The sequence below is a fragment of the Podarcis muralis genome, chromosome Z (assembly GCF_964188315.1).
Source record: "Podarcis muralis chromosome Z, rPodMur119.hap1.1, whole genome shotgun sequence".
NCBI lineage: Eukaryota > Metazoa > Chordata > Lepidosauria > Squamata > Lacertidae > Podarcis > Podarcis muralis.
Genome location: NC_135673.1, coordinates 50,368,779 through 50,389,477, shown reverse-complemented (window position 1 = coordinate 50,389,477; position 20,699 = coordinate 50,368,779). Strand labels below are relative to the sequence as shown.

The window sequence follows — 20,699 nt, the reverse complement described above, 5'->3', positions numbered from 1 at the left end:
GAAGAACTAAGGAATGTCAAGGGATCGCTATAGATTATTATTATAAATAAATGAATAAATAAATAAATAAATAAAAGGCTGGGAATTAAGGCGCTGGTGAGGTTCATTCCTCCGTTATTTTCCCGGAAAATAACTTTCCCATCCTGGAAAGTCTCCCTAAGAAATGGAAGCTGAGCGCTTTGCAACTGACCGGTTGGATTGCTGCCTGCCTCGTTTACAGAGTCCGCACGTGCGCACACAGGCCCCTCGAAGCCGCGCAGGGCGGCAGCTTCTGCCCTTCGACTCTCGTCGACCAATCACGCGCCTCCTCCGCAAACTTGCACTGGATACTCCTGAACAGGCTCTCTGCACAGGCGTCCGTCGCCGGTGGGGGCGTGTCTCGCTTGCTGAAGAGGCGCGCGTTGCCTGGCGACCCATTGAGGAGACTCCGTTTCAAGGAGCCGTGTGCGCAGACGTGCTTTTTTAGCGGAGGGGCGTGTTTTGCCCTCTGCGCACCCGCCTCCCGGCCCTTTTCACCGCCTCTTTTCACCCTCGCGAAAGCGGGCCCGTCTCTGCTTCTGCGCAGGCGCGCCTCTCCAAAGTGGGCCTGTCTCAGCATTCACGCAAGCGCCCCTCGCTCGAGTGGGCGTGCCTTTGGCGAGCCGCGCCTGCGCGCGCCGCCCGAGATAATATAAAGGCCCGCTCCCAAGATGGCAGCGCAGTGCGGCTCCGTCGTCTGAGGCGGCGGGCGCGGCCTGCGCTCCCGGACGCGTTCCTCGGCCTGCTGGAGCGGCGCGAGGCGGCCGAGGGCGAGCGGCGAGCCGCCCGCGGCGGGCCTGTCCCCGGGGTGGAGGTGGGCGAGGCCTCGACGTCGCGCTCGGGCACGTCGTTCTCGCCGGCGGCTTCGCTGGCAAGCAGGATGCCCAACATCAAGCTCTTCAGCGGCTCCTCGCACCAGGACCTGTCGCAGAGGATCGCCGACCGGCTGGGCCTGGAGCTGGGCAAGGTGGTCACCAAGAAGTTCTCTAACCAGGAGACGTGGTAGGTTGTGCGCATGCTTGGCCGTCGCGGGGCAACCTGGGAAGGGTAGTTCCATGCTGGGTGCGAGGGATGTGATGGGTTTGGCGCATGCGCTGCCGCGGAGCAGGCTGGGAAGGGTAGATCTCAGAGACGAGCGAGCCAATGAGTCTGAGGGGAGCGCTCGGGGAATGATGGGAGGTGTGGTTCCCGCAAGGGACGTGGTAGGATGGGCGTATGCGTGGTGGCGGAAGAGCCTGGGAAGTGTAGTTTTCCGAGGCCACGGAGCCATTGGGTCTGAGGGGAGTGCGCGGGGCAGGCTGGGAGCTGTAGTTCCTCCAGGCTGGATGTAATGCTGCGTCTCTGGGACTGGGGGCATGTCCGCAACTGTAGTTCTCCAAGCAGGAGATTTGGGGGGGGGGGGGGAGCACTCTGGGAACTGTAGTTTTCCATGAAAGAAATGCGGAGCACCACTATGAGAACTGTAGTTTTCCATGACAGAGATGGGCATCACTGTGGGAACTGTAGTTTTCTGCAGGGTGGATTTGATTTAAAACAAATCGATTTAAATCCCTAGTCAGTAAGACTTGATTTAAATCATTTTTTAACAGAAACACTCATTCTTGCTTGTATAATCTTCCTATTGACAACCAGATGAAGTTTTCCATTTAGGAATGATACATTTTCAGAGTCATTTTTACAGTTATATCAAAAATGACTGATTTGGTTCTACTCTTAGAAATAAACTGACAGATAATTATGAAATTCTGGTGAGTTATATTAAGTTAACAGTTTCTATTTGGACAACTTGATTGATTGGAAGGAGAAAAATAATTGTTTCCTTAATAACAATCAAAACCATTTATTTCACTAAAACAATAACATGATAGTATATGGATCCATGCTTGTTAACTGATGTTATTTAACAATTTTTTTTAAAAAAAGACTGTGTTTTAGCACACATGATAAACTTATTTCCTGATATTATTATTATTATTCCTAATCCCTAGCCCTAAGTCCTATTGTTACTTCTAACCCTTATCCTTAACCACCACCACCACAGCAACAATTCTAGGCTACAACTGAACCGGTTCCAAAATAACCGTCAAAATAATAAATCCTAATTTCCTGCTGAATAGCCTTTGGACTGGAATGTACTTTAAAAAGAAAATATTTAGAAAGCATTTTTTTTAAAAAAAAAGCCAATTTAAATCAAAATCATCTAATTTGAATCGAAAATATCCCTTTTAAATGGAAAATATCCAATTTAAATCGGAAAAAAATCTATTTAAAATGGGGCGAAATGCAATCTCCGCAGCGTGGAGATCGGCGAGAGCGTGCGCGGCGAGGATGTCTACATTGTCCAGAGCGGCTGCGGCGAGATCAATGACCACCTGATGGAGCTGCTGATCATGATCAACGCCTGCAAGATCGCGTCGGCCAGCCGAGTGACAGCCGTCATTCCCTGCTTTCCCTACGCCCGGCAGGACAAGAAGGACAAGGTTTCCGGGGAGACGGGATTAATGGCACACTTGGGAGGGGGTGAAGTTGCTGGGTTGACTGGACTGAGGGCGGCGATGCCCCGGTCTTGCTATTTAGGCTGGGTTATAGGTGGAATGAATTGGAGACCTGCCTGCTAGGGATTCTGGGAAGTGGAGTCTTTCGAGCTAGGCATGCTGGGAGTTGGAGTCTGGCTAGCTAGGCTGGATTATAGCTGGGACCCTGGCTGCTAGCCTACTTGGGATGCTGCCTGCTAAGCAGGATGGGAATTGGAGTCCTGCCTGGTAGGCAGGATTGGAGTTGCAGTCTTGCTAGCTAGGCTGGAAGGATTTCAGCGGGGATCCTGGCTGCTAGGCAGGATGGGAAGTGGAGTCCTGCCTGCTAGGTATGATGGGCAAGGAGTCTTGCTAGTAGCTAGGCTGGGTTATAGGTGGGATCCTGGCTGCTAGGCAGGATGGGAGTTGTAGGCCGGCTGGCGAGGCATCATAGGAGTTGTAGGAAAGCCGCCCAGGCCTGATTGTAGCTGGGATCCTGGCTGCTAGGCAGGATGGGGAGTGGAGTCTTTTGAGCTAGGCATACTGGGAGTTGGAGTCTGGCTAGCTAGGGCTGATTGCAGTTGTGATCCTAGCTGCTGGGCAGGATGGGAGTTGGAGTCTTGCTAGCTACGCTGGGTTATGGGTGGGAACCTGCCTGCTAAGCAGGATGGGAGTTGTAGCACAGCACCCGATTCAGCGGCCCCCTTTCCATTGCAGAGCCGGGCGCCCATCTCCGCCAAGCTCGTCGCCAACATGCTCTCGGTGGCCGGCGCTGACCACATCATCACCATGGACCTGCATGCCTCTCAGATCCAGGTGGGGCCCCCAGGGCTGATCCTGTCCAGCCTGCATGGCCACGTGTGAACTTTCTGAATATTTTGACTATTCAACACTTACGTTAATATTTGAGCGCTTTTTTGGAGGGAAAAAGTGAGGCTTATATTCAGGTCAATATGGTACCATATTGGCCTGAATATAAGCCACCCTTTAACTTTTCACGGTCGGAATTTGGGGGGTGAGTCTTATATTCAGGCCACTACAGTATTATTACGTTGACCATTTTCCAACTGCTTTTATCAGATTAATAATAATGATGATGATTGGGAACCACCCAGAGTTGCTGGGGAAACCCAGCCAGACGGATGGGGTTATAAATATATTCTTCTGCTTCTGCTTCCTGGCCCAGGGTTTCTTTGACATCCCCGTCGACAACCTGTATGCCGAGCCGGCTGTTCTGAAGTGGATCAAGGAGAACATCGCCGAGTGGAAGAACTGCACTATCGTCTCGCCAGACGCTGGGGGGGCCAAAAGGTGACCCCAGAATTTCCAAAAATTTCTCACAGGTCCCTTCCAGCTCTACCATTCGGGGATTCTGCGTTGAGATTCCTGACTTACTGGACTGGATGATCCCCCCCCCCCCCCGGGGACCCTCCCAGCTGCTCCATCCTTTTAATCTCCCATTCTACTACTACTACTACTAGTAGTAGTAGTAATAAAAACAACAATTTATTACTTATACCCTGCTCTTCCTCTGCTCGTCAATATTTGTAGGATGCCAGCAAAGTTGAACCTATCTGTAAAAAAGGGATTTTATTATTCCAAAAAGGAAACCTCCTTCCACTTGTCCATATTAAGAGGATGCCAGCAAGGCTGAACCTTTTCATAAAAAGGGATTTTAATAATAAAAAAAAGGATTTTAAATCAAGACATCTCAACCTAGAACCTCCTTCTCCCAGGGTGACATCAATCGCTGACCGCCTAAACGTCGACTTTGCCCTCATCCACAAGGAGCGCAAGAAGGCCAGCGAGGTCGACCGCATGGTCCTGGTGGGCGACGTCAAAGACCGGGCAGCCATCTTGGTGGATGACATGGCCGACACCTGCGGGACAATCTGCCACGCCGCGGACAAGTGAGTCTGATTTAAGTGGGGGGAAATCCGATTTAAATTTTTAAAAATCTGATTTAAAATTTTAAAAATCCAATTTAAGTGGGGGGAAGTCCAATTAATTTTTTTTAAAATCCAATTTAAATTTTAACAATCTGATTTAAATGTTTAAACAATCTGATTTAAATGTTTGAAAACAATCAGATTTAAATTTAAAAAATCAGATTATTATTGTTGTTATTATTATTTCAAAAAATCATTGATTTTTACCCACCCTGCTTGGAAGGCAACCCCTGTGGTCATCCAGCCCAACCCGCTTTCCCCCGCAGGCTCCTCTCGGCGGGTGCCACCCGGGTCTACGCCATCCTGACGCACGGCATCTTCTCCGGCCCGGCCATCTCCCGGATTAACGGTGCAGGGTTTGAGGCCGTCGTTGTCACTAACACCATCCCGCAGGAGGAGAAGATGAAGCACTGCCCCAAAATCCAGGTAGGGGGGATTATTATTGTTATTATCTCTCTGGCACGTTTCTGATCATTCTCATACCTTCCATCAACATCCTCAGTTGTTGTTGTTATTATTGTTGTTATCATCATCATCTCTGGCAACTTTCTGATCATTCTCACACCTTCCATTGTCATCATTTATTATTAGTATTGTTATTGTTATTATTTCTGTGACACGTTTCTGATCGTTCTCACACCTTCCATCGTCATCTATTATTACTAATATTATTATTATCATTTTATTATCATCTCTCTGGCACGTTTCTGATCATTCTCACACCTTCCACTGTCATTTATTATTATTATTATTATTATTATTATTATTATTATTATTATTATTATCTCTATGGCCTGTCCCAGATTATTTGGCCCCTTCCTCGCTCCACCTCGCCTCATCGCATTTCTATTCTTTGTCTATCGTCTTGTTGTTTTATTGTGATGGCAGAGGGCTGGCACAAATCACGATTCAGTCATTCACAGATTGACTGACAGGTGAAGATTGATTGATTGATTGATTGATTCATTCATTCATTCATTCAAAGCTTGACTGGCAGGTGAAGATTTATTCATTCATTCATCTTGTTTTATTGCTATGGCCAAGGGCTGACGCAAATTCATTCATAAAACTCCTGGTGCCCAGTTAACCCTGCCTCTCCCTCTCTTCCCCCCCTAGGTGATTGACATCTCCATGATCCTGGCTGAAGCTATCCGCCGCACCCACAACGGCGAGTCCGTCTCCTACCTGTTCAGCCACGTCCCGCTATAGTTCCCGACCCTGGCGCACAAATTCCCTTTGGGGAAAAACAGTCCTCTGTGCATGTACAGAGTGCTGAGTTGGCTTTATCCCACGATTCCCCCTTTTTCAGTTTGGGGCGCTGGTGGGTGGGAATTCTAGCGCGGGTCTAATTTGGGGCTCATTCTATCCACTCGTTTCTCTGGTCCTTTCACTTCCCGAAATTCTTTGAATTGGGGGTGCCTGGCAGCCAGAATTTAAAACACAATTTAAAATGGGGTATTTATTGTTCATATCCGATGGGGCAATCCAATTACTTGGTGTCAGCGCTACAATTCCCTGCCCCTTGATTTGGGGTTTTAAAGCTATCACTCCCAGCCCCAAATCCCATTCGTTCCCCTCTTTTCTCGTACTCCATGCTAGTTTCCTTCCCCAGAAAAAAACAACTTTTGGGGGGAATCGGGGTGCCTGGTGTTGGTGCTAGAATTCCCCCAGGCGCCCAGTGGTGCCACAACTCTCCTAAACCCCATTCATTTCGTTCTGTCTCCTATCGCCCCCCCAAATACACTTAATTTTGAGCTCGGATGCAGGTGCCCGGCAGCACTACAACTCCCCTAAACCCCATTCAAAAATACACTTAATTTTGAGCTTGGATTCCCTGTCTTCGCATCTATTCATTTCATCCGATCTCAACTTTCGATTCCCATTATTCCCCTCCCCCCCCCCCAAAAAAAATAACCCAAATTTTTTCGGATTCTGGTCTCAGATCCCGGGTGGCAGTATGGGAATTCTAGTGTGCTTTAAATGAAAAAAATATTAACCTGCGGGTTAATATCGGATGTGTCCTGTTCATTTCAGAGGGGGGAATTGCTGCTACAGTTCTCCCCACTCAGAAAAAATCCTGTTTATTTCAACCCTTCGCCCTCGGGCACCCAGTTGGGAATTATAGACTCCTGAAGCTCCTGTTCCCCACCTCCAGTTCCAGGTTCAACTCCTGATGATGGACGAATGAATAATAAACTCTTATTTAAAAGCCCAAAATCTCCTCTATTGCTTCATTTTCAGGGGGTGGGGGTGGATGGCAGCTTGGCATGCTGCGAGTTGTAGTTTCTTCCTCTTCTACGATTTACTTGAGATAGGGAAGCTCTTTATATTTGATGAGTTATTGTATTCATGAGACCTTCGGGTATAGGGCGGTATAGAAATAATATAATATAATAAAATAAAATATAAAATATATATAATAAAATATAAATAAAATAAAAGTATTTTGCTGGAAGCCAGATAGAGTTGGAAGGGGCTCCAGTGCCATTTTCCATAATAATAATAATAATAATAATAATAATAATAATAATAATAATAATAATAATTAATTTTATTTCTGTTCTGTTGAAAGCTGCCCAGACTACTATCACTACTACTACTACTACTACTACTACTACTACCACTATTATTATTAGGGATAGGGCTGTTGTTGTTATTATTACTATTATTATTATTTTATTGCAAGTGGCTGGACTGCATGACACTCGAGGGGCCCTAAAAATGTCATGGGACAGATTGGGCTGTCCCTATTTCCACCATAGAAAAGAAGGGTGGGGGCCAATTCTCTAAAAATTATTAATAATAATTTTATTTCTGTTCTGTTGAAAGCCGCCCAGAGTGGCTGGGGAAACCCAGCCAGATGGGTGGTGTATAAAGAATAAAAGTTGTTATCATCATCATCATCATCCCCGCTGTTGGAAATGTACGGTAATTGGAATGAAGGTTGATTTCATGAGGAATATTTTAAAACACACAGAGAGAAACAGAGACAGACACAGATGGATCATAATACATATATAAAAATATAAATATGGATATATACCGTATTTTTCGCTCTATAAGACACACCAGACCACAAGACGCACCTAGTTTTTGGAGGAGGAAAACAAGAAAAAAAATATTCTGAATCCCAGAACAGCGAGAGGGATAGCTGTGCAGCGAAAGCAGCAATTCCTCTTGCTGTTCTGGCTTCTGGGATAGCTGCGCAGCCTGCATTCGCTCCATAAGACGCACACACATTCCCCTTACTTTTTAGGAGGGGAAAAGTGAGTCTTATAGAGCAAAAAATGCAGTATATCTATATTATATAAGCTATCATATATGTATATACAGTGGTCCTCTGGTTACGAACTTAATTCGTTCTGGAGGTCCATTCTTAACCTGAAACTGTTCTTAACCTGAAGCATCACTTTAGCTAATGGGGCCTCCTGCTGCCACTGCGCTGCTGCTGCTCGATTTCTGTTCTCATCCTGAAGCAAAGTTCTTAACCTGAGGTACTAATTCTGAGTTAGCGGAGTCTGTAACCTGAAGTGTATGTAACCTGAGGTACCACTGTGTGTGTATGTATACATATATATGCGCATATTCACCGTATTTTTCGTTCCATAAGATGCACCTGACCATAAGACGCACCCAGTTTTTAGAGGGGGAATGCAAGGGAAAAAATATTCTTTAAAGGGAGCGCTGAGCAGAGCCTGTAAGCATCCCAGGCTGCTCAGCACTCCCTTTCATGGAGCGTGTGTGCGGCGCTTGCAGGCTTTTCCCCTAGGAAAAGCAGGCTGCCCTTCTCCCTCCTCGGCGAAAAGCCCCCAAGAGCTCTTTAAGGGAGCGCGGCTCTTGGGGGCTTTTCCGGGAGGTGGGGGAAGGGACTGAGGGGCTAAGCCAGAAGCTAGAACAGCAAGAGGGAGCGCTGCGCTGCGCAGCACTCCCTTTCGGTGTTCTGGCTTCTGGGATAGCCGCGCAGCCTGCATTCGCTCCATAAGACACACACATTTCCCCTTACTTTTAGGAGGGAAAAAGTGTGTCTTATAGAGCGAAAAATACGGTATATCAGTATGATTTTCCTCCCTTTATTTCGAACCAAGGAAACCAGAATTGTAATATCCTTGTTGCCGGAAATGTAATCATTGCATTTTCTTTGTTGCGTTTGACGGATTGTTGGATCGGTACTGTATTGGCCTGAATATAAGCCACGCTTTTAACTTTTTCCGGTCAGAATTTGGGGGAAAAGGAAGGCTTTTATTTAAGGCAATATGATAGTTTCGTCCCATTTCCCCACTGAAACAAAGTGAAGCATTAAAAAACCGACAAGCTCTTCTCGTGAAATTCACCCTTCGTTTTTATTTCAATATTATCCTTCGTTATTTGTCCTTCGTTATTTATTTTCGACATTATCCTTCGTTATCTCAGCTTTCCGCACGCCGTGTTAAGAACAGTCGGTTTTCACATTATATATATATATATATGTTTTTATTAGCCTCTTACAAAAAAATGGTGTCATCCCATTGAATGATTTCCCGCCATTTGGAGCATAAAACTGCAGTTATTTTTTTCCAAAAAAAGGATCTTCAAGGGGCTGGAGTGATTTTTCCTCCGAAAAGCAGGACTAACAGGTTGGAGGACCTCCTCTCTCTCGCTCCGACATCGGTTTCCTGCGCCGACGAAATCCCCGGACTGGGAATAATCCCATTTTTGGGTCCGGCTGGGTCGAGTGAGATCATAGAATCATGGTTGCTTTTGAAAAGGGACCCCGGGGTCATCTAGTCCAACCCCGGCAAATGGGGATGAGCCGATTGGCTGGCGGGCAGTTAGAGCAGGAGGTCGGCAGCCGCCTGGTTAGAGCCTCGCGGTTAGAAGACCAGTCCAGGGTGAAAATAATACCGATTGTTATTATTATTATGAAGAGGGAGGGAGGGAGTCTCTCGGCCCGGGCGGGTGCCAGGTTAGAATTTTGTTCCCCGGCCCATCAGCCTCAGGACGGCGAAGTTGTAGGTGGCCGCAATGATGAACGTCACCTACGGAGGAAGGGGAACAGAAGCAGAATTGCTAAAACCCATTCCTCCTGGTTCCCCTGATATCTCAGCAGTTTTGAAGACCATCAACCATGGTCTGCTGCCCATTCCTCCTGGTTTCCCTGACAGCTCGGCAGGTCTCCTCCCAGGACCATCGGAAGGAGTCAGCATCTGAGTCCTGCTGATTTTCCATGGTTCTGCTGGAGACCTCCATCCCATCCTTTGCCCCACGTGTGGTTCAAACCCTCCACCCAGAGATGAAGAGTTGTGGGAAGCTGTCCTTACCAGAGCCACCAAGGTGATTGCCGCTCCCACGAAGGCCGCGATGAACAGGTGGAACGTCATCTGGAACTGTAGGATGAGGAGAAGAGGGAGGACGAGGAGGAGGAGAATGGGTCACCCATTGAAGGAACTCAACATAGAAACAGAATGGTAGAAAGGAACATGAAAGTCCTCTAGTCTTGACTACTGAGAACTCACCTCGGATGTCTTGCAGATGGAGAGAAGGCTCTGGCCACACACTCTTCCCGGGGAGGCATTCCACGGCAGGACACCTGTGGTGGGGCACCAAAACACAGAACAGTTGAGAGCTGAAGGGCCACCTCACCCCACCTCCTTGGCCCCTCTTGAAATGTGAAGATGGAGGCCCACCAAGACCCTGAGAACATCCTCCCAGATCCTGATAACAAGTTGGTGGTCTACAAAGACCCTGAGCCCACCATCAGGGTCCATAGGATTCTCCCTAAAGGCAGGACCTGACCTTCCCCCCGCCCTTGAAAATCCCTTGGGTTAACTCATGTGACGTTGGAGGACCACCAAGCTTCCTGAGTTCCTTCTCCAAGCTCCTGATGGCAAGCTGCTGGTCTACCAAGACTCGCAAGATCCTTCCTGACCTTCATCCCTCTGGAAATTCATTGGGTGAGACTTGTGGGAAGATGGGGCTCCCCCAGGACCTTGAGATTCTCTCAGGTCCTGCTACCAACTTGGTGTTCCAACAAGACCTCAAGAACCTTCTCCATGTCCTATTCCACCAGGACCTTGAGAACCTTCTTCCTGGGAGACCCCTCATGAAATTCTTCCTCCCCAAGGTGGCCCAGGAAACTAGGTTCTTCCTCACCATACATCCGGGCGTCTGTGCAGAGGTTCCCGATGCCGGCAGCCGTCTTGGTAGGGTTGGCGATGGAATTACAGGTGGTCCAGGCCGTGAAGTAGACATAGACGGGGACGGCCGAGCAGGCCAGGACCAGGAGCCAGAGGACGGTCAGGACATAGGTGATGCCCACGAACTGAAAGGAGGGAGAAGAAACAAGAGTCAGTGATTCGCCAGGAGCTTCCAGAGGACGGGGCATGAGACTGGAGACCTTTGGGACCTGAGGAACTCCCAGCCACTTGGACCTTTCCTCCAGATATTCCCACGAGGGGTGGGCAGATGATCCATTAAAATCCTATTTTCAGGGGCGGCTTATATTTGGGTAATTCTCAGGTGAAGATGGAGACCTCCTATTCCATCTCCTAAAATGGAAATAGAGACCTCCTATTCTATCCACTAAAATGAAAACAGAAACCTCTTTCATCCCACAAATATTTATCTGATTAAAACAGGGATCTCATATTCCATCACCCAAATATTTCATCTAATGAAATAGGGATCTTCTATTCCATCCCACAAATTCCCACAAATCCATCCATCTATTCCATCCCACAAGTATTAATCTGATTAAAATACAGACCGCCTATTCTGTCCCATAGAAAATAGCGACCTCTTCTTCAACCCCTCATAAGTCAAATCTGGGACTGGGAAAGCAGGAATATTCGGACGGCCCAGGATTGGGGGGGGGGGGGGGGCTCCATAGGCACAGCAGGTGGTTTTCTGATGGCACTATGTGTCACAAGTGCGAGTCCCTTGGTGCCAGGAGTGTCCTTCCGGGATGGAGGCCCAAAGGCAGGAAGGGGTTAAAAGTGTCCTGCTGGATTCCTTAGACGTGGAATTTCCTCCTTTTTGGCCAAGGACCTTGGAACTAGTAAGTAAAGCCATTCCCAATTACTGCACCTAGAATCAAGCGGAGGAAGGTTTCCATTTTGGAAGGATAAAATCCTTTCTTTACAGAAAGGATCAGCCTTGCTGCCTCCTCTTAATATGGACAACCAGAGGAAGGAAGGACAAGACTTAGTCAATATATCCTGGTCATACGCTCCTTAACGCCCCCCACCGTCAGCAGTCTCATGCCCCGGGTTCGAACGGCAGCAGCGCTGGGTGCGAAAGAGGAGAAGATCACCTTATCAGGATGGCCCAGCCATTTTCCCACACAGTGACACACCAGCTCCCAGGAGCGGCCGGGCCGGTGTCCTCGGGGCCCCCTCCCCTTGTGGCCTACCGTGGCGCCCAGGCCCTTGCCGCAGACAGTGGCCCGGTAGTCGCCGAAGACCTGCCGGACAGCGCCAGTGGTGTAGAAGCCTTCAGCCAGCAGGAGGGCACCAAAGAGGAAGAAGAAGCCGGCCACCCCATAGATGGCGTACTGGAAATCGTGGATCCTGTGGGGGAGAAAAGAGAGGGGGGGCCATTGGTACAGTGGAGGCACCCTGAGGGTCATCCACTCTGACCCCCCACCAGAGCTAGGAGGGATATACGGTTGGAAAAGGACTGCAGAATATTATTCTGATAGAAGATGGATTGTGTGGTCGCGGTTTAACTTGATGTAGACATGCAGTGAAAAACGGATTGCAGAATATGAATGGGAGAATGTATCGGTAAATGAACAGGGGAACGGACGAGGGAATGAAGGCGAAGAAAAGGAACGTCGGGAGGTGCTTACACATCGACCAGGTACTCGTAATCCTGGTAGTTTTTGGAGAAGTAGGTCTCGATCAGGTGCTCGGTGCCGGTCAGGGCTTCGTGGCCACAGCCGCAGAAGAGCGCCACCCCCAGGAAGCACAGGGCCGTGGCCACCAGCGAGGCGAAGGGCGCCCCCACCAGGCAGCGGGCACAGCACTCTAACAGACCTGTAAGGGGGCGGGAAGAAGGAAGGAGAGAAGGATAGAAACCTATTGAGGAAGAGTTGCCTAACCCCTATCCCTATCGCTATCATCCAGTCCAGCTAGGCAGGAATCTCAGCATCGAATTACTGGCGGTGCCAGTGCCAGATTTATGTCTAAGCTCAACAAGCCGTAGCTTGGCGCCCCCCCTTTCTTGGGGGTCCTCCAAAAAATTCAAAGGGGGGAAAAACCTGGATGTACATGTCCAAAAGAGAAGATAAAAAACAAATAAAACCATCATACAGCAACCGTGTTTTGTGTTGTGTAGGCTCCTATGATGTAAGTCACAGGCCCCCCCTGCTCCCCTGCTACTCAAACTATCACTGCTTTGCTCATTTCTATATATAGGGTGCTGACATTCTGTATGGACTGGTTGTCTGGCAACATGTGCAAATGGCTTGAGATACCTATGAGTTCCATCAATTACCATATAGCATTTATTCAACAACAACAAAAGTAGCAATTTGTTGTGGACAAAGGACAGCTGGACATATAAAGGGCCCTGTTACCTTCAGGAGCTGAGGGCCGCTTCAAACCTCAATCCCCTGAAACGCATTCGCCGGACCTTGGAATCGGTAAGGAAAGTCTTTTCGACTTGCTTCGCAGCAGGGTGGATTTGATTTGAAATCAAATCAATTTCAGTCACGATTTAAATCACAATTTAAATCACTAGTCAGTAAGACTTGATTGAAATCCTTTTTTTACAGGAAGGGTTCAGCCTTTCTGGCATCCTCTGAATATTGACCACCAGAGGAAGGTTTCCTTTTGGGAATCATAAATTCGTTTTTACACGTGCATCAAAAATGACTGATTTGGTTCTATTATTAGAAATACATAGACCGATAATGATGAAATTCTGGTGAGGTTTAAGAAATTCTATTAGGACCACTTTTCTGTTGCATTTTATTGTTGGGAGAAAAACCATCATAACAATTTAAACCATTTATTTCACTAAAACAATAACATGATAGCATATGTATCCACATTAACTGATGTGGTTAAACATTATTATTATTATTATTATTATTATTATTATTATTATTATTTATTCAGTCCCACCCCTGAAAGGCGGGAATCTCAACGTGGCCTCGCATCGGAGGGCAACCCAGCCCTGCTAGGCAGGCTCTGGGTTTCTCAGGCTTCAGATGGCTACCTGGAGAACCGGCTCGGGGAACTGGATCCGGGTTCGAGTTCTGCGGAGCCGTGGTTGGTTGGGGTTCAGGCCCGCCGCTAACATTATCTACATTGCGAAAAATACAAGGGTCAGCAGGACGGGCAGGCCTCCCTGTGGCTCCTTCCTCTCCCATAATAATAATAATAATAATAATAATAATAATAATAATAATAATAATAATTTGTTATTTATACGCCACCCATCTGGCTGGGTTTCCTGGAATGCTGAGACCCCCCCCCCCCGCCCCGAGGGTTGTTGAATCGGCAGGAATTTCAAAATAGGAGCAGAAATCTGGATTTGACCCCGACGGTCAATTGGTCCAATGTTCTGCTTTATCTCTGCTGGGAACAAGCAGCTCTGAGATGCCAGTAACAGTGTCAGGTTTGGATTCGAACTCTCAGCTCATCCTCAATTGTCCATTGTCCTTGGGACAATGGAGCCTTGATCTCTCCGTCCCACATTGCCCCCCATCCCACCCCAGGGATGGTGAGGAATGGTTCAGTTAGAGTCCTGGGAAGAGGGCCTCGGGTTCAAATCCCCGAGACCTACCTGGCCGGGTGAAAATAGGGACCTCCCCAATTCTATCCCCCCAATCTTCCGCTGGTGAAAAGACAGACCTCCCGTTCTATCTTCTAAAATGAACATAGAGAACTATTCCATCCCCTAAAATGGAAATAGAGACATCCTATTCCATCCCCTAAAATCAATATTTTTTTTAATGATTTATTGGTTTTAAAACTGTATAAGAGAAATAATCAAGAAATGTAAAAGACAAGATAGAATTTTTTTTTTAAATCCTACATTTCTGAATGGATACTTGTCTTGTACATTAATTAACGTGACCTTTGATCTTCCCATTATGTTCCCAAATTAGGTTCTTTAAATATGCACAACTTTATTTCTTCTCCTTTTATTTCACCTTATATCAAACCTTATTTGATAAGGTTCTCCTTTTTACAAACAGCTCAGTCGAAACCTGATATTTTGAACATGTTCTTTTACGCAGACTCTGTATATTTCCCATTCTCTGGTAAATTTTTTGTCTGTCACCTTGCTGATGGTCTCGCTAGTTCAACATCCTCTCTTAATTTATTTAAATTTATTTATTTATTTGTTTATTTGGTTGGTTGGTTGGTTGGTTGGTTGGTTGGTTGGTTGGTTGGTTTAATTGACTTTGCTAGCCTGATTTGATTGTGATATCCTCTCCCTTCCCACCTTTTGCGATTAAAATCTTGGCAGCAACTCCCCATAAAAACTCTCTTAAACTTTTTTAAATTTCTGCCAGGAATTATGGGAAACAAAATTCCCTAAAATGAAAATATGGAATAAGAGGTCTCTAATTTCATTTTAGGGGATTCTCACCGGATAAATATTTGGGGAATAGAATTGGGGGTCTTTATTTTCATCCTGCCAGGAAGGTTTTGAGGATTTGAACGGGGCCCTCTTCCCAGGACTCTAACTGGACCATTCCTCGCCTCTTCATCTGGGGGGGGGGGGGATGGGTGGAGGGGATGTGGGACGAAGCAGAGCGCAGAGATAAAAAGGCTCCTATTGTCCCGAAGACAATGGACAATGAGGGATGGGCTATGAGTTTGAAACAATGCTCTCCTTCATGCCGCCTCCCAGAGAGTGGTCCCGGCTGGTACAGAAAACACCAGAACTGAAAGGGATCCCGGTGGTCATCCAGTCTGACCCGGGAATCTCAGGGCAGTTTTGTGAAAAGAAACGTGGGTCGTTAGGATTTTCGGGGGCCCATTAATGGACAGCTTTATTTCACAGGAGCATTGTTTTTTACTCTGTATATATGGCACAGATGGGAAGGCCTGGGATAAAACCAGGAAAATTGGAAATAAAAACCAGTTTGATAGTTTTAATATTCCACACTCTTTTTTCCCTTCAGTTTTTTAGGGGGGAAGTGGCTTTGGGGAGAAAAGGGGGAAAAACTGGTTCCCCCCAATTTTCCGGTTTTTCCCCAGGCCTGGGTGAATCTCAGGGTCCCTTTGACTGCCGAGCCGATCTCCTGGGTCCCATTCCCTCTGGCTGGCTACAGCTCCAACTCTCTGGCTGTGTAGCAGTTGGTGTCCTGGGTTCGAACCCCTCCCTTCTCAGCCGAGAGACCTACCTGGCCAGGTCGCTGTGAAAGGGAGGTGAGGAGCTGGAGGGATCTAGCCCACCTACCCAATATTTCTCTTGTGAGAATACAGACCTCCAATTCTACCCCCTAAAATGAAAATTTATTTTCTAAACCCCAAATATTCCCCTTGTTCTATCCCCCAAATATTTCTCTGGTGAAAATGGGGGGGGGGTCCTTTTCTTCCATCCCTCCAGCATTTCTCTTGTGAAAATGCGGACCTGCTATTCTATCCCCTAAAATGAAAATAGAGACCCCCAATTCTGTCCCCCAAATATTTCTCCAGTGAAAATACAGATCTCCTATTCCATCTCCTAAAATGAAAATACAGACCTTCTCTTCTATCCCCTAAAATGAAGATACAGACCCCCCTTCTTCCAGCCCCCCAATATGTCTCTGGTGAAAATAGGGAGGTCCTCTTTCTCACCCCAGAAACACATCACTTTTCAGAGGTCTCAGGACAAGTGGGACAGTCCGGGGTGAGATCAGAACCCGGGACGGCTTCCCAAATCCCTGAGATCCACCATGGCCAAATTAATGGGTGATGGAGATACTGATAAATTTCCCCCTGGTCCAACTCACCCATCGCCTTGGGGTTCAGGTGGAGTGCAACTGGTCTCTTCTTCAGCTAGGACAACCCGGTCTTCTTCTCCTCCTCCTCACTTCGCTGGATTTCTCTCTGCCCCCTCAGATCCTCCAAAGAAAAAGGGATCTGTTGTGTAGAGCCATGCCCCTTAAAGGAGAAGCCGGCCCTGTCTCCTCCTGCTCCTTCTCCTCCCTGTTAACTCTGAGATGGACAAGATCTGCTTGATGGAAAGTCCTAAGACCTGTGGGAGCTTCCAGCTTTGGTGGAAAGTTCTGAGCTCAGGATAGAGGACCCGTGGCTCATGGTCTCTGTGGACCACCAACTTTTGCTAGCAGGGCAAAGGAGAAGGATCTCAGGGTCTTGGTAGACCCCTCCCCCCATCTTCACCTGAGTCCAACCCAAAGGATTTCAAAAGGAACAAAGGTCAGGTTCTGCCATTATGGAGAATTAGGTGGACCAATAGAAGAATGGTGGACCTCAGGGTCTTGGTGGACCACCAGATGGCCACCAGGATATGGGAGAAGGTTCTCAGGGGCTTGGTGGAGCTCCGTCTTCACATGAGTACAACTCAATGTATTTTAAGAGGGACAAAGGCCAGGTCCTGCATTTAGGGAGGATCACATGGATTCTGAGGGTGGACTCAGGGTCTCGGTGGACCACCAACTTGCTAGCAGGGCAAAGAGGAAGGTTCTCAGGGTCTTGGTGGTCCTCCATCTTCACCTGAGTCCAACCCAATGGGTTTCAAGAGGGACTAAGGTCAGGTTCTGGAGAATCAAGTGGAGCAACAGAAGGGTGGTTGACATCTGGGTCTGGGTCTTGGTGGACTGCCAGCCTCACATCAGTCTCACCAATTGAATTTCAAGAAGGAGGAAGGTCAGGGTCTGCACTGAGGTAGGAGTTACCAGATCTAAGATAGGGGACACCTGGTTTTCTAGAAAAACAGTGAAGAATCTGCCCTTCTCACCACAATTTCATTGTGATCGGTCGATGTCTTCCTAAGAGCAGAAGTAAATAAGTTACTATTCCAGAAATGAATTTCCCAGATTGGTCAATAGGAAGGTGATGCCAGCATGGCCGAGTCTTTGCGTAATGAAAAAAAGGATTTGTCAATAGGAAGGTGATTGGAAACTGGGATGGCTTCTTTAAATCAGAGACTTCTCCAGGAAATATGGATACCTGAAGGGATCTCGCCTATCTCAGAGGAAAATAGGGCTTCTATCTGGGCCAATAAGGTATATTATTCTATTGGAGAACCGCCTTGACCAAAGGAGTCATGGGCTTTGAAGACACTTGAACTCGGGACGTGAGGGAGAAACGGGCGAAGAGGAAGGAACCTTCACTGGGAAACTCCATTGTGGAAGGAGGTGCGGATCCAGAATTGGCCTCCACAGTCCCTTACGGAATCACCGTTAAAGGGAGGAGGAGGAGGAGGAGAAGAAGATGCTATTCTTCTATATCCTATCCTTCCACCCTCCCCAGTTTGGCCTAGTTCTCCCAGCAGGTGACGCGAGGGATGCCTTTGGCCCTCTATGGCCTCCTTCAGGAGTCGGGGGCCGCCTGGCAGGGCTGGCGCGGAGAGGAGCTGGCTGGCGGAGCTGCCCAGGGGAAAAAACAAGACCCTCTTTGTCTATTCCCAACAATGGAGAATGGAGAACATCCGAACAATGAGGACCATAGATCCTCCAGCAGGAGGGTAGAGAGGTCTTTGTCCCTCGGCAAAGAAGGAGAGGCATTGTGGGGAGAAGGAAGGGACCCCTGAGGGTAATCCAGACCAACCCCACTTCCAATGCTGCAAGGTGACAGTTCCTTCCCCCTCAGCCTCACTGGCATCCCCTATTTTAGAATGTATTCTTCTTTTTACATGTTTTATTATGTATTTTTTATTTTTTATATATTTCATTTTATTTTTTGTGTATTTTATCATGCATTTATTTGATTACATGTTTGAGAATGTATTATCATTTTTACATTTTTTATTGACTGACACCAGGACATGAACCCGGGGCGGGAATCTCAGGAATCTCAGCACATAAGCATGGAGCTGGAAGGTACACCCAGGGTCATCCAGACCAACCCCCCTTCCGACACTGATTTCTTCCCCCTTTTACACACAAAGGTTCAGCCTTGCTGGTATCCCCTTCATCTTGACCAACCTGGAAGACATAAACTGATAATGATGAAATGAGGGTGAGCAAGACAGGTTTGATTTAAACCCCATTGATTTAAATTCCCCTCTTTTTTGCAGAAGGATTCAGCCTTGCAATAATAATAATCATTAGAATTTATATACCCGGAGGTCTCAGGGCAGCTCACAAATCAATGCTTCATTTGTGACCTTCTCATCAGCTGAATTTTAAATGAATTTCATATTTTTGTTGGGGGGGGGGGAATAAAAAGCAAGAATGCGGAGTTGTATGCAGTCTGGACCTGTTGGGACCCCCAAGGGTCATCCAGTCTGACCCCCTGCAAGGCAATTTTTTTTTTTTAGAAAAATATTTTATAGATAGAATTGGGTGTGGCCATCTTTCAGCAGGAGTTCTATGATTCTCAAGTAGAAATACTAAAAATTAAAAAATAGGTTGTTACATGCCAACCCTTAAAAAATAAAATTAAAAAATGTTAAAATATATATTAAAAAATAAATTAAGAAATTATGAGCATATGAGGTTTAGCATCTTTAAAAAAACTTACTTAAAACATAGTGCATTGTGAATACAGGAATAAAATGGGGTTTGCGTCTGCTACCCTAATGCTAAACATACTGGGAGTGGGGGGGACACTATTTTGTTGCAGAAAATGACAACAGATTTTAAATGTAAATGACCTAAATTTTTCTCCTAGGAGAAAAACACTATTTTGTTTAAAAGAGCGCTTTTGCCCTCGTCAAACATGGCGCCGCCGCCTTCACTCCCCCCCTTTTCGCAATCACTTCTTTCCTCTTTTCCTTTCGTTGCCCCCGTGCTTTAATGGACCTCCGCCTGCCCTCGTCGAAGATGGCCGGGCCGGCTTCGCTCATCCGCTACTACGACTCCTTTTGCCCTCACTTCCTCCCTCGCCTGCCAGAGTCTTTTTACCAGAGATGATAGGAGGCGAGGGCGACCATGAGCATGTGCAGAAGGCCCTGCCCAGGGGAAGCCCCTTCAGCCACTTACCCCAAAGTCCTTCTGCACCCCGCCCTTCTTCCTTCCAAAGGTCCTCCTTTTGGGGGAAGGAGCCTCCATGGCCCAGCGCAGTCGACCTTGGGACCGGCGCTCTGCACGCGCCAGAGGCTTCCCTGGAGGCTTCAGCTGGAGTTGCAGGGATCCCATGGGTCAGTCATGCTTAGGATAGCATTTTATCCTCTTGTCAATTGTGCCGTTTTCAATGGAAGAAGAGGAAGATGATTTTTTTTCTGGGGGGGACGCATACCCCCAAACATTTTGCGAATCTAAGTTTGGCCTCATGGAGTGGCAGTACAGTATTTCAATAGGAGTAGGAAAAGGAGAGTAGCCCTAATTTTTTTTTTAAAGAAAAAAAGAAAAAAGCACAAATAATAATAGTTCAACCCGCTGCACCGCACTATCCACGGACCGTCTGCCACTGATATTTATCGGCTTCTAGGATAAATGTCTCGCCTGTCCCTCGGAGTTATTTCCAACTCTCCCATTCTATCCTCTCCTTCCTTGAGCTGGAAATTTGCTAAGAGATTTTCGATGATGATGAAGATGATGTTGATGTTAATACTACTAATAATAATAATAATAACAACTGATAATAATAAAAACCAAAAAAAAATTCCTTCCAGTAGCACCTTAAAGAAGTGTGCATGCACACGAAAGCTCATACCAAGAACTAACTTAGTTGGTCTTTAAGGTGCTACTGGAAGGAATTTTTTTTGTTTTGACTATGGCAGACCAACACGGCTTCCTATCTGTAACTGATAATAATAAACTTTCCCATTTTACCCTCTCCTTGGAGATTTGCGAGGAGAGCTTCGAGGGTCGTCGTCGTCGTCGTTATTATTATTATTATTATTATTATTATTATTAATTTCTTTATACCCCGCCTATCTGGGGTATCTCGAACTCTACTTCGGGGACTTCAGGGCGACCTCCCCGGCGCACCCAACCCTGCCGAGAGGCCACCACAACCACCAAGTCCTGCCTGCCTTGCCCCTGGGTGGCGCGCGCGGCGGTGGCGCTGGTGGCTCCCCCGGGTCCTCCCCTTGGGCCGCCCTCTCCCAGCGAGCAGGGGGCAGCGCCACCGAGATCTGGCTGGATGCCACAGAGGGACAGCTGTTGGCA

At 47.2% G+C, this 20,699-nt stretch overlaps 2 protein-coding genes across 7 annotated transcripts; one reads left to right on the top strand and one right to left on the bottom strand.

Moving 5' to 3' along the window:
* Window positions 1-697: 697 nt before the first annotated feature.
* On the top strand, window positions 698-6,697 carry LOC114589258 (ribose-phosphate pyrophosphokinase 1). Of its 2 annotated transcripts, none has more exons than XR_013391341.1 (7): window positions 698-1,020; window positions 2,315-2,498; window positions 3,249-3,347; window positions 3,718-3,842; window positions 4,268-4,441; window positions 4,704-4,906; window positions 5,597-6,697. XR_013391341.1 is itself a non-coding variant. In XM_028715489.2 (7 exons), the coding sequence occupies exons 1-7, from the start codon at window positions 899-901 to the stop codon at window positions 5,687-5,689; spliced, it is 957 nt and encodes a 318-aa protein (XP_028571322.1). In that variant the 5' UTR covers window positions 702-898; the 3' UTR covers window positions 5,690-6,697. The 2 variants fall into 2 exon arrangements, 1 of the variants encoding a protein (XP_028571322.1); XM_028715489.2 differs by having other exon boundaries at window positions 702-1,020; window positions 4,747-4,906.
* A 2,098-nt stretch (window positions 6,698-8,795) lies between these two features.
* Window positions 8,796-20,143, bottom strand: LOC114589259 (myelin proteolipid protein). 5 transcript variants are annotated; one of them, XM_028715492.2, is made up of 9 exons: window positions 19,569-20,143; window positions 16,413-16,524; window positions 13,679-13,765; window positions 12,306-12,492; window positions 11,769-12,024; window positions 10,610-10,778; window positions 9,973-10,046; window positions 9,778-9,843; window positions 8,796-9,495 (listed from the first exon to the last, which is right to left on the bottom strand). In XM_028715492.2, exons 2-9 carry the CDS (start codon window positions 16,414-16,416, stop codon window positions 9,424-9,426), a joined length of 915 nt encoding a protein of 304 aa, XP_028571325.1. In that variant the 5' UTR covers window positions 16,417-16,524; window positions 19,569-20,143; the 3' UTR covers window positions 8,796-9,423. The 5 variants fall into 5 exon arrangements, with proteins under 5 accessions (XP_028571325.1, XP_077778622.1, XP_077778621.1 ...); XM_077922496.1 differs by lacking the exon at window positions 13,679-13,765 and having other exon boundaries at window positions 19,569-20,134; XM_077922495.1 differs by lacking the exon at window positions 19,569-20,143 and having other exon boundaries at window positions 16,413-18,762.
* Between the last annotated feature and the right edge of the window lie 556 nt (window positions 20,144-20,699).

Coding starts and splice junctions, on each gene's coding strand:
- LOC114589258 (XM_028715489.2), top strand. CDS start 899: ATGCCCAACATCAAGCTCTTCAGCGGCTCCTCGCACCAGGACCTGTCG. Junction 2,499..3,248: donor GGCAGGACAAGAAGGACAAG/GTTTCCGGGGAG, acceptor TTTCCATTGCAG/AGCCGGGCGCCCATCTCCGC. Junction 4,442..4,746: donor ATCTGCCACGCCGCGGACAA/GTGAGTCTGATT, acceptor TTTCCCCCGCAG/GCTCCTCTCGGCGGGTGCCA.
- LOC114589259 (XM_028715492.2), bottom strand. Junction 12,493..13,678: donor TCCCCGAGCCGGTTCTCCAG/GTAGCCATCTGA, acceptor GCCCCCTTACAG/GTCTGTTAGAGTGCTGTGCC. Junction 10,779..11,768: donor GGCTGGGCCATCCTGATAAG/GTGATCTTCTCC, acceptor CCCTCCTTTCAG/TTCGTGGGCATCACCTATGT.